Genomic DNA, 13,520 nt, shown 5'->3' on the forward strand with positions numbered 1-13,520 from the left:
TTGCAAAGGATGAACTTGATATTAAAGGAGTTAATTTTTATGGTAAAAAGTTTTATCAGTAGAATTATGTGATACAGAAAAAGTCATTTTGAGAGAAAGTCATTTTTAGAATAAAAGGTTAAAATTTGGAAATTCGTCCTCTTCTCTGTTACATGGTTTTCCACACTGGCATTTTTCATGAATATGGATTATAGTTGGGAAAACCTTGTATCTCTGATTTGGTGTTTAGTTACACACCCCTAGGGTCATCATCACACGTGTAAATATTGCCTATGGAAATTCACCAGCCCTCTGTTATTCCAAGTGCCCACTCCTAATTGTCCATTGATAGCAAAGCAAATATTGTGACAAAACAAGTTTTATTTTGCAAAACATAATGTGATACGAACTCCACTACAAAATAAGGGAACAAATTATTTTTAAATTATATAATCCAGCAGAAGAGAAACAGTGAATGGAGGTCTAGGGACTGAAAGGATCTCTTGTGGCAAAGGGAAAGAAGACAAAAATACATCACCCAAGATGAGGTAAAGGGGACCAAGAACCACTGAAAAAGTAGTGCAATATGTCCAGGAATAAAAGAAACAGACTATATATATATATTTGCATTGTCAATAACATGCATCATTCAAACAATCTCTTAATAAAAACTTAGTGAATTAATCTAATGAAAATATTCACACAATATTATGTAGGCAAGTATGTTTAAAAAAATATTTTAATAAGCATATTCAGAATGGCAGACGGGATGGGAGAAGGGAATTATTTTACAGTGCAAAATTACTATGCATAAATTTAACATCTAATTTGAAATTTTAAATGCCTATTTAAATATTCAAATACATTTTAAAGCTCAACAAACTTGTGTTGAACTGAATTGCCGATCCTGAACTCTATTTAAAAATACATCATGAAACAGAAAATACCCATTCCAAATGAAAATGATAGTGCTTTGTTGGGGGTGGGAATGAGGTGGGGAGACTAAATCACTATTAACAGATTTCTTTTCCCAATGCAGTTTGTCAAAAATTCAAGTTCTGAAATGTACTAAATCTTAAGCAAATTAAATTCATATTACTAAAAATTTTTAAATAGTGCAATGACTTATCAAGTTATAGTGGCTGCATTAAGAACAAATTATTGTGTGAAATGCCTGTATTAACACAAAATACAATTAAATACTTCCTTACAAAAAGCTGAGCATTACGCATTATAATAGTGGAATGTCTCATTAGGTATATTTTTAAAAGATTAAGAAAAGCAACATTTCCTAAAATGTATACATGTGCCATATTTGCCAACATGCCTGAGAATTTACTTAAAACGTTTCTGTAGTAAGAGTTTGCAAGAACTTCACAATCTGCAAATAAAATGCATCTTTTTAAAAAGGTGAAAATGGCATCTCCAACACTGCAACAATTCAAAAAGCACAGCATCACTAATCTTTAAAAACATTTCTATATACCATCTTTGACAAAGAGCTAGGATACTTTGGATTCATTTAATAAAAAATGATTTAGAAAACAGATTGTGACCATCTGCTTGCTAAAGCTACTGCCATTCTGGATAAATTAAAGTTTTAAGTAAAACAAAACAAAAACAACAAAAAACTCACACTTCTCAACACTTCCACCCAAAATTCTGATTTACTTAGATATGTATGTAACAACAGTGAATGTACATTAATATGAAGTCAAGTGTTGCAAAGTGGCTTTTAACACTGTTTGGGGGAAAAAACGTTGTTCACATTGGTGAAGGGAAGCGGTCTCAACATATGTTAACAGTAATACTTCATGGGGGTAAGGCCTAAATGATAATTTCTCAGTGCAAACCTTCACTCAATTGCATCAGACAGTTGAGCCATTAAAAACAAGACCACAAAAGCTTTATTTTAAAAAGGCATTGGCTCTTGAACTGATGGCTGAAAAGTGAACTGGAAGAAGCATTTGGAGTATGCCTGTGTGAGAAAAACAAGAATAATATTTTATAAAAGTTTGGATATAGGTTGGTCTATCAGCTATATAAAACTACATTTTTTAACAAGAATTTAGCACTAAAAATAAAATGGCACTCTTACAAGGCTATGCAGACGGATAATCCTATTTGTATTCACACAGAGCAATGATTATTGTGTATCTTATTTTCACTTTGGAAAAGCATTGTCAAATCTGAAAAACTGGATTGTAACTAGAAAGTCTGAGTAGTTTTCAAACTTCACTTTCTCTTCATAAAATCAATACTGCCTGCCCACAGTTGTTCCTTGTGTGCCAATATCTAAGTATCACTTGACCCCTCCTCTGTTTATTTAATGCAGAAATGGGAAATTTTATGATGCATATAAAAATAACAGGATTCTGGTCAGCATGATATATTTAAGCACTTAAGCTGACACTAAACTTTTGTCTTGCTTCAAAAATAATTTTGAAAATTATAGCAAATGCAAAACAAACTGCAATCTAAGCATCATGCTTAATTTCAGAATTCTCAAATTACTTGCCCTTAAGTAGAAATCTGAAAAAAAAAAAAAAACAAATTTTTATAATCCTTTATGAATGCTTTTACCACCTGGATAAGAAATATGACTTAATTACTACACAAACACTTAAAAATTCATTAGAAAAACCTTAGCAAAATAAAATGAAAGCTGACAGACTCAGAATAACAATTCCTCTCATAAAAGTTTACCAACTGTACAAGTTAAGAAAATTATACAAGCTTTTGTATTAAGAAAGGACAGCTCAGTCAAGACATATGTACTGTAAAAATCTTTCAAAGGCTACAAAGAATCTGGAAAAATACAGAATGTATTTCTTCAGCCCAGATAAGAATATGGAAAGACATCATTGATGTCAACAATTTTACATATACAAACCTGACCTGGTTTATTTTTAAACTTCTATATATAAAAAAATCATGCTAGCATAATTTTCAGGATTCATAAGGGTTTCCTTAATAAAGATATTCAAATTGGTGAGAAAAAATGTCTGTTTTAAAGACAACTCAAGAGAAACTGGTATTAATTGGACTTGAGTTTTTTCCCATTCCTCCATCAAACTAAGCAAAAATTACCTTGTAGTGAAATTTTATGATTAGCATCAAATGAGAAGGTAGATATCTTTAGTTCATTCAAATTTACCAAAATTAGTAAATTTGAATGAACTAAAGATATTCAAATGAGAAGGTAGAGATATATCTTTAGTTCATTCAAATTTACTAATTTTTAAAATACCCTTAAAAGAGTCTGACAGCTTTAAAGTAAAAAAATCTGCAAAAGGCAGAATTATGAAACTTCATTTCCTAAAGTTAAGACTCAATTCAAATTTTCAAATTGCTTCAAGGAAATCAACTTTTTAAGGTAACCCATCAACCCTGAAAATTTTAGTCACACCAGAATTTACTCCAAAGAAAGTAAAATAGGTCTAAAATTTAGTCATCTGTGTTTTCAAGTTCTTCAAATTTCCCATGTGAGATTGCTTCTTGGAAAAATTCAGAAGAACCTGGACTTTCTTTTCCATTGCTGTTTACCCTTCGCCTTTTGGCAGGTCTCTCACTTTTTTCATCAAAATCATTTTCATTTCTTGCAGTCATATGGGCAAGTTTTGGGTCAGTGGTAAGGTTATCTGTTTCATAACCATTAGTATCCATATCTGCATGAAGTGGTTTCTTATTTCCACCTGTTGGTCCATTAATGTGTAACCCTTCAACTTTTACTTCCTCTTTGTTTAATATTTCACCTGGTCCATTAGATGACACTCCTAAATTGAAAGAAATATAAATGAAACCACAATTAGAAAAAAGTTAAATTTGCAAACTATTATAAAACAGCTTATTGTAAAGTTGTTATTGTTACCAAGGAAGCAAGGTATCAAATCTATATATACACAGTCTAAATTCTTGCTCTATTATTTATTAGCTATGTGGCCTTAGGCAAATTATTTACTCTTTCTGTACCTCCATTTCATTACATATATACAATAAAGATCAAAACAGATATTCCTCACAGGGTTGTTGTGAAAATTAAATAAGTTAATAAATGTAAAGAACTAAGAACAGAATTTGGCATATGTTAAAAGCGTATTAGGTATATTTGACAGCAAATAAGCACTGGATCCAGCAGTCTAAATAAGCTGAATTAATGCAAAATGCAATAAATTACTCAGATTTAACAAAAGGTTTTCAACATTCTAAACCCACGTAAAAGCAAAATGAATGCTCTTTCTCATAAAAGCTTGAGAAACTGCCATATAAAGGCAAGATGTCATGGCTTTTTTATTCTTAATGTAAATCTATAGGAACTGTTTTAATCACACATGGCTGGGTGCAGTGGCTCACGCCTGTATTCCCACCACTTTGGGAGGCCAAGGCGGGTGGATCACAAGGTCAGGAGTTCGAGACCAGCCTGGCCAACAGGGTGAAAACTTGTCTCTATTAAAAGTACAAAAATTAGCCGGGTGTGGTGGCGTGCACCTGTAGGCCCAGCTACTTGGGAGGCTGAGGCAGAAGAATGGCTTGAACCCGGGAGGCAGAGGTTGCACTGAGCCGAGATTATGTCACTGCACTCCAGCCTGAGCGACAAAACGAGACTGTTTCGAAAAGAAAAAAAAGATGACCCACTATTTACCCTAAGTAGACCCTAAATAATCTGTCATAATGTTAAAAAACTAATGCTGCACTATTCAAGCATATACTTGAAAGTGCTGAATTATTTACTTAAGTAAAATACAAATTACTTAAAAATACAAAGTCTTCTATAATAGGTGAGAAAAGTAAAAGCAAAATTATTCTAATAAAAGAAAACAAAAGTTTATTTTAGAGTTGACTGTAAAATGGAATGCAAATGTTGGTGATAAGTAAAATACAGGATGCATCACTGAATTACAATTTAATTGCTTGAAAAATATTCGGCATAAAGGATGAGCCTCAAATACTGTATTTTGATTAAAGAAAATATTCTATTTTGAACAACTCAAAAATGCACTCAAATCATGAATGCACATGGGGATTATGCATCATAATATACTGAGGAGAACAATTCTGTAGGAACAAGTCCAAAAAGCCAGCTGAGACTGTGATTAGGTCAAAAATAACTGTAAGATTTCAAAGTACTAATTAAAGCCCCATATAAAAAAGTAATAAAATATTGGGATGAAAAGTTCCTTCCTTTCTTTGAAAAAGCTGGCGGTCTTGACTATACATAATGTGAGTGGTTTTTGAGCTACAAGTAATTTGTAAGTAACTTATGAACACTTTCCTAGCCTAACAGCATGTTCTCATCAAACAGATTTTTAAAAAGGAAAAGAAAATGATTTATTTGGTGTTAATATGTTAAGAACAAACAGGAAAAGCAGTAGTAGTGCCAAGTGTCTGCCTCCCTAAGCCTATACCGTTAGTCCCAAGGTCAGAGTCTCAGCATCTTACTCTGCTTCAGAATGGATGTGACAGACATTAGATATTAAGTCAATAAACCTTGGAACAGGACATAGTTACTGGGCCCTAAGTTCTGTTTGTATGGTTTATTCTTAGAAGTAGTGAGGGAACAGAGAGGGGTTATGAAATGAACTAAGCATATACACTCCAGCAGTACCAATGTGAGACCAAAGGTCAGAAGAGGATCAAGGCTTTCACAGTGTTTCTCTTCCAGTTTCGGTCAGGAAGAAGTCAGCTCTTCACTGGTACTCTCCTATCACTAGTTTCCTCAGAGGAGCTGGGGGTGCAGCTTATTACTTTCTTCTTGGAACTCTTTTATTTAACAAGACCATTTAATCAAAGAAGAAATCAAAATAATTCTCTGGCTCTTACTATTGATCAGCACAGTGATCTCTGGTCCACTGTATATTTTAAACAGAAACACTATCTGAACCTCAAACAATTGGTATGCCTTTTTCTCTTTTTCTTGGAGAGAAAAACAAATATTTCTGTAGAATATTAATGTACAGGTTGATACTGACTTTATCTTTTCTCATTCTTCAAGGTTATTATGCTATCAAAGAGAACTTAAATATTCAAAACAGTGCACTTGTTACCTTACATCAAGGTATTTCATAATTATCTGCAGATCTCATGTGAAACTGCGGGGTTTTGACCTAAGAGTTAACATAAATACTTGTATCTAGCCATCAACCCAACTGTATAGACAGGAAAAGAGATGCTACTGAAAAAGAACACATTTCTTAGAAGAAATAGTCACTGTTGGTAGTATGCTTTATTAAAATCACTTTTTAGTGATGTCCAATCACTTTGTATTGTTAGTATATATGTATGCTGATGTTATGTATGTTTCATGTGTTATCATTTTTTACTTTCTGCTCTGGAAGTTTAATAGAAACCCAAACTGAATTTCCCAAGTCACTGAAAGAAAGTGTCTCTTATTACGAAGAAAGAGAAATGTTTCTCTGGTTGCTTACCATTTTGATTAGTAGTGCTTACAGTGCCATCTTCTTTCTCAGACTGGCTGTTACTACTATTTGATGCAGTTGGGGGAGGGGATGGTGCTCGACTAGATGCAGCGCTTTCACTTTCATCTAGAAGACGATCCATGTAATCCCTTAAAATTAATAAAACATTTTTATATTAAAAAGCTGAAAATTAAAAATTAGTTGAGGTTAAATTTAGAATGCTTTATTAACAAATATATCCTAATATTCACTTAACATTCATTCCAGTGCTTTATCTATGACACGAGGATCTGAATATTTAAATGATAAGCTCCTTTTGGTTATAGGAAAAATGCATAAAGGCTTTAAAGTAACAAATTTGAGAGACCCATAGGAAATTTTAAAGCTTGTAAAGTTGTAGGCAAGTGCTCAGAGTGGCCCAACTAGAACTAGAAGATCTCTTAACTGAAGTGATAGGGGTGATGTCTAGCAAAAGTACAAAAGAATTTCTGTACAAATACAGATTGAATTTTAAAGCTCCTAAAAGCAATACCTAAAAGACAAATTTGAGCCTTTTAAAAGGACTGATTACCTCCTAAAACCTTCCTGGATATTTTTGGTATTATATTTCTGCCAGATCTGAGCTGTAAGATGCTAACTAAATTCCTGGGATTATCTGGTGGTTTTACCCTGTCACTTTCTCATTGTATGTGAGCTCATTTCTTCTCTAAGTCATTCCTGAACTACGTAACTGTGGTTAAGTGACACAGGTGAGAAGATCTGGGATAGAGCCTTTACTCTCTCAGGTTTAGTGTATTAGCTATAAAATGTAGATAAATCATACCTCTCCTATCTAACTCACATGGTGATTGTATTATATATGTACATAAAAATGTTTCATAATCCAAAAAGTGCTACTAAACCACTAGAATAAAAGTCAGCAAACTATAATATTTATTCTCTACCTCTTACAGAAAAAGTTTGCTGATACTAGATACTGCACTAGAATTCCCCAAGGACAGGGATTTTTAGTCTATTTTGTTTATACCTGCACCACTGGTACCTAAGGTGTGCAAGGCACAGAACAGAAAGATCAATAAAATTTTAATTGTGTTACTTATCTTAAAATTCCTTCAGCGTAAGCATGATAGAAATATTAAGACAAATCTCTTAGAATTTTGTGAGCAGGGTAAATAAAAAGCAAACAGTGGAAGCTCTGAGGAATTTCCTGAAAGTGTGTGTTAATAGTCTATAATATGCTATTAATTATATTTATCTCAACCTATATGGTCATCACTGTCTCCTAGGTTATAGGGATTTAACAAATATAGGGATGTGATACCTGACTTCAAGAAACTTCTAATAGTCTGAGGTATAAAACCAATACATACTTACAATTTACATTCTATGCCTTATTTTCCTCATCTATAAATGAAGGGAATTCAATTAGATGGTCTTGAAGACCTATAAATCTATATAGAATTAAATTATATGGTCTTGAAGACTTCTTGAGCTTTATGCTATTCATCATAATTATAGAAAAATTACATAAACAAATTTGAAGCACACAGACATAAGTGTGATGAGTCCCAAAAGGACTTCAGGTGCTAAGGATAACAGAAGATGCATGATGAGGAATTGCTGGAAATAAATATGTTATGGTGGGAATGGATAAGATGAAGGAAGTTAAAAGCCAAAGCAAGGCCTGGCATGGTGGCTCACACCTGTCATCCCAGCACTTTGGCAGGCCGAGGTGGGCGGATCACCTGAGGTTGGGAGTTTGAGACCAGCCTGACCAACATGGAGAAACCCTGTCTCTACTAAAAATACAAAATTAGCCGGGTGTGGTGGCACATGCCCGTCATCCCAGCTACTCGGGAGGCAGAGGCAGTAGAATCGCTTCAACCCGGGAGGTGGAGGTTGCAGTGAGCCGAGATCATGCCACTGCAGTCCAGTAGCCTAGGCAACAGGGTGAGACTCTATCTTAAAAAAAAAAAAAAAAAAAGCCAAAGCAAAGGAAACAAGAGTTGATACCAAAATTATTTTTAATTTCTGGATATAGTCCATAATTCTGTGGAAGGATAGTAATTATTATCAATATTTCCTAAAGATTAACAGCATCCAGAATGTTCAGGAAAGGGCAGAATCAGACAAACCATCCAGAAAGCTGGAGCAGCATTCGGGTAACCAAAGTTACGCTGAGTTAATTTTTAGTTTGTGGAAAAATTTGGAAAGCTGAATATTTTACAATGAAATCTCCAATAGGGCTCCCAATTCTTCCAGTAAATAGGGACAATGTGTAGCAGAATCTTTCAAAGGCTGTTTGTAGGCAGAAAAGGGGAAGATGTGTTTCATTCTGGTGAACAAATGGAAGGTCAACAATTTAATGAAAAAATGAACAAATGACTTTCAGGATAATGTGCTCTGAATTATGGATTTTGACCTAAAAAGGAGGATGAGATAATTCACTCTAATTTCTCTCTGAACACATCAGCTTAATGTTTTATGAAGTCACTTAAAGTGCAGCTATTAACAGGCAGAGATGGTTCTGGAAGCAAATCAGAAAAATTTATCCCCATCTGGAAAGAAATGTACTATTTGGTCACTGCTTCTTATAGAAGACATAACACAGCTAAAAGGGAAGAGTCTCAGCACAAAAGTATGATTCTTTCAGTTAAATAAACTTTATTAAAAAAACCCAGTGGGGCTACAACTGAAGCCTACAAAACCATGGTATTCCTGCCTGAGGGAAAAAACACATTAGTTCACTTCATACCATTATACCAGGTGACCACTATTAAGAGATTGTTTACTTTTAACTGTGGCCACTCTACCTACAGAATATTTAACCTTAAGAGTCATCAAAGTTACAGATAAAAGTATCTTCAAAAAGTTTTCAGAAGCTACAGGGAGATCATTAGAGAAATTAGAACATTTGGTGGCACATCCCTACCTAACCTGTTGAGCTTGATATCACAGAGGACAAACTAAGCCAGCCCACACTTTGGTGATGCTTTCTGAAAGAGAAAACTGGATGAACCATGGGTCTGACCCAGCATGGCCGTTCTTATGTGGTTACTGCTGATGATTACAGACTGACTGTAGCTCATGTGTGAACATTATTTCTGAAATGGTTGAAAAAAATGAAAGATGTTACTATTGCTTTTCCCTATATAACAGCTTGAAAACCATGACTATTTTAAGATATATCTGCAGACCAGATAGCTAGCTATATCTAATTCTACATTATTATGCTTGAATACTACTAATAAAAAAAATTAACTATAAATTTAATATTAAGCAATGAGATAAAATTTGGAATACTGCTATTTATGAAATTCCACCTTAGCAATCACCAGCTTTGAATAATGGGGAATGATGTACACAGTCCATTGTCCTGTGATTTCCAAGGGTGAATCATACCCATTTATTCCCTTTCAGATTATTTTACTGTGGGCTTTAGAGCATTTGACCTTCTAAGGAAGTGACCAGCAGAGATACCTACAAATGAACTTGACAAAGAAACAGTGCAATCTAGGACTCTGAAGGGCAAGATCAAATAAGCATACAAGCACATCTTTCTTTTCTTTTTTTTTTTGGAGACGGAGTTTCGCTCTGTTGCCCAGGCTGGAGTGCAGTGGTGTGATCTCGGCTCACTGCAACCTCCGTCTCCTGGGTTCAAGCAATTCTTCTGCCTCAGTCTCCCGAGTAGCTCAGATTACAGGCGTGCACCACCACGTCTGGCTAATTTTTGTATTTTTAGTAGAGACGGGGTTTCACCATGTTTGTCAAGCTAGTGTCGAACTCATGACCTTGTGATCCACCCGCCTTGGCCTCCCAAAGTGCTGGAATTACCACAGTGAGCCATTGCACCCAGCCCAAGCACATCTTTTAAAGGTAATTATTTGGTCAGCTTTAAGAACATCTTTACTGGAGAACCTTGACTAAGTCACAGCTTTGCATTACTTTTTAATTCTGTAAACATTAGGGAATAATTAAGAATAGTATGTAAAGTTAATTCCACCATAACAATCACCATTTTAAAGCAATTCATGAGAGAGAAGGGGTTCAATACTCTTTCTATTTAAGTAACAAATTGCCAGTGGTAGTGGAATGTTTCACTCCAAAGCTAGACTGAATGAGGTGGAAGACAATAAATTCTCTTAACATGGGAATAAATTAGGCATATCAGACATTTTACATAAAGAATGGATGTAACAACCCATATCTGTCACTGGGACTAAGCTAGAGTTGCATTACTAATTCTCAAATATTACTTGTTAGAGGAAAGATTCAGGAAAGCTAGGAAAAGGAAAGTCACCATATACATATTTTTTTTCCTCTATAAAAAACTGTATGCCAGGTGCAGTGGCTCACGCCTGTAATCTCAGCACTTTAGGAGGCCGAGACAGGTGCATCATTTGAGGTCAGGACTTCAAGACAGCCTGGTCCACACAGTGAAACCCTGTCTCTAATAAAAATTCAAAAATTTGCCAGGCATCATGGCAGGCACCTGTAATCCCAGCTACTCGGGAGGCTGAGGCAGGAGAACCGCCTGAAGCCAGCAGACGGAGGCTGCAGGGAGCCGAGATTGCACCATTGCATTCCAACCTGGGCAACAGATCAAGACTATGTCTCAAAAAAAAAAAAAAAAAAGATTAAATCTGTATGTGCTTATACTGAATGGAACTGAATTTAAGAAAAACATGGTTTCACAGCTGTTCTGATCCATTTCTTCTCAACGGTGTATTAAAAACATACATTCTAAACCTTGCTTTAATGATATGCTTGTCTCATAGTATGAACTGTAGTTTACAATATTTCATAAGACACTGAAAAGTCTAAATGCCTTATTTATGAAGATATAATAGATGGTAAAGCTTAATGTATATTATAAAAGCAAGATTGTATCGCTTCTCGGCCTTCTGGTTAAGATCAAGTATATAAAAGCAAGATTATCAAAATCATAACTCAAGAAAAATCTAGAAAAGCTTAGCAAAAATGTATACATAGCTCTTAAGGAAAAAATTAACTCACGTTACACCAGGATGAAGATTATATTTCTTTTTTCCAAATCGTGTTTGCTGAGCAAAGAAATCATAACGTTCAGATTTTTTCCACATGTAATAGAATGCTACACATTCACCAACTGACCTTGTTCGGACCTATAAGAAACAATTGCTTGTTTTTAAGAATCTCCTTTTTAACAAAGTTACCTCATGATAAACATCTGAAGTTCGAAAATAAATTTGGCTAGTCCTTAACTGATATATAATCCTATATATAAAATACAACACTGTAGCATCTATGTTGAAAGCTATTCTTTCTAAACGTCTATTAAGAGAAATAATATACTGGCAACAGGTCTTCAGATATATAGCACTGTGCTTTTTAAAAGGCTACCATTATCCTAATTTACTAGAAAAATATACTCCTGTATTAAAAATGCGTGGAAGTTGGCGAGGCGTGGTGGCTCACGCCTGTAATCCCGGCACTTTGGGAGGCTGAGGGGGGTGGATCACGAGGTCAGGTGTTTAAGACCAGCCTGGCCAAGACGGTGAAACCCTGACTCTACTAAAAATACAAAAATTAGCCCGGCGTGGTGGCAGGTGCCTGTAATCCCAGGTACTCGGGAGGCTGAGGCAGGAGAATCACTTGAACCCCGGGGGGCTGGGGGTGGGGACAGAGGTTGCATTAAGCTGAGATCACGGCACTGTACTCTCACCTGAGTGACAGAATGAGACTCCGTCTCAAAAAAAAAAAAAAAAAAAAAAAAAAGCCTAGAAGTGACATTCAGGTTAAAATAAATGTTATAAACAGTTTGCTAATACTTTTACTCACAGAGTACGAGTACCTAGAGAGTGTATCTTTAAATTCCCTTTTGACAGATTCTCTTACTAGTCCCAACAGCAATCCAGACTCAGTTAATTTACTCTCTAGAAAGTCTGGGAAGATGCCACAGTGAGTTAAAAGTATAATAACGCTAATGCTTTGCTTACTAAGTTAACTCTTGTGGCTTACTTTGCTGTACCTATTTGTGCAACTGAATGGTTCCCCTCACATAATGTTAAATGCCTGTGGAATTAAATGATGCTGACAGAATCCCTTTTTGCTACTTAGCCACCAGGAGAGCTGGTGGTAGGGGTGATGTACATACATAAAATGCTGAGAATTTAGGGCTGATGTATATAAATAAAATACTGATAACTTTTTTCCTTTTTTTTTTTCTTTTTTTTTTTTGAGACAAGAGTCATGCTCTGTTGCCCAGGCTGGAGTGCAGTGGCGCCAAACCAGTAACTGCAGCCTTGTCCTCCCAGGCTCAAGCAAAACCTCCTGCCTCAGCCCCTCAATAACTGGGACCACAGGTGCAAGGCACCACACTCTGGTAATTTTTCTATTTTTTGTAGAGATGGGGTTTTGCCATGTTGCCTAGCTGTTCTTGAACTCCTGGGTTCAAGCAATCTGCCTGCCTCAACCTCCCCAAGTACTGAAATAACAGGTATGAGCCACTGCACCAGCAATACTAACAATTTAAAAGGAAATCCTGTGTGTGTATGTGTTTTGGATGCAACATACTTCTTCATCCCATAAATTTCTACTCTTGAAGTAAATATTCTATAGCACTGATTGCACCTGAAGGACAAGTGTTGATGATACCCTCCATTACCCAACATATATTTTGCTGTCTTCCTGTTTGCACTTTACAGCTCTGATTCATATTGCTCTGAGATTGACAGCAATCAGGACTTTTAAAAAAACCATCCTCTCAAGCTCTTTTTTTGTCTCCTCTAGGATCTTATTTCTAGATAGATTCAAGCTAAGTCAACTGTACTTTACTGAAAGCAAAAAGATAAAGTCATTTTGGGGCATGCAAAGTTAAGATTACGAAAAATCTTCAACAAAAGCCCTCATAATAGAACTTATGATTAAGATCTGAACTTTAATTCCAGATATAAAAACAAACCTGATATTTTCACTAGAGTACTCTTTTCCCTTTTAAAGAATTACTGTCCTCTTTTTGTTCACAAATTTAGTATATTATGTAGAGTTTGGCTGACTTCTACCTTGTAACATTTAAATGCCACTGTCCCAAATATTTATAAGAAATCAAGGTTATACTTTTAATACTTATGTTATTTGGCTCTA

At 35.2% G+C, this 13,520-nt stretch overlaps 1 protein-coding gene across 17 annotated transcripts in view; it reads right to left on the reverse strand.

The window, feature by feature from the left end:
• Positions 1 to 340: 340 nt before the first annotated feature.
• Positions 341 to 13,520, reverse strand: part of LOC105498448 (MIER1 transcriptional regulator) — a 64,171-nt gene continuing 50,991 nt past the window's right edge. For 16 of the 17 annotated variants that reach the window (XM_011770537.3, XM_011770536.3, XM_011770546.3 and 13 more), the window contains 3 exons: positions 11,412 to 11,539; positions 6,405 to 6,544; positions 341 to 3,755 (listed from right to left, as the gene is read on the reverse strand). In XM_011770537.3, coding sequence (XP_011768839.1) covers positions 3,427 to 3,755; positions 6,405 to 6,544; positions 11,412 to 11,539 — 597 coding nt within the window. In that variant the 3' untranslated portion in view covers positions 341 to 3,426. The remainder of the gene's footprint in view (positions 3,756 to 6,404; positions 6,545 to 11,411; positions 11,540 to 13,520) is intronic. The other variant, XM_011770550.3, reaches the window with a different exon arrangement.

This window comes from Macaca nemestrina, chromosome 1 (assembly GCF_043159975.1).
Source record: "Macaca nemestrina isolate mMacNem1 chromosome 1, mMacNem.hap1, whole genome shotgun sequence".
Lineage (NCBI taxonomy): Eukaryota > Metazoa > Chordata > Mammalia > Primates > Cercopithecidae > Macaca > Macaca nemestrina.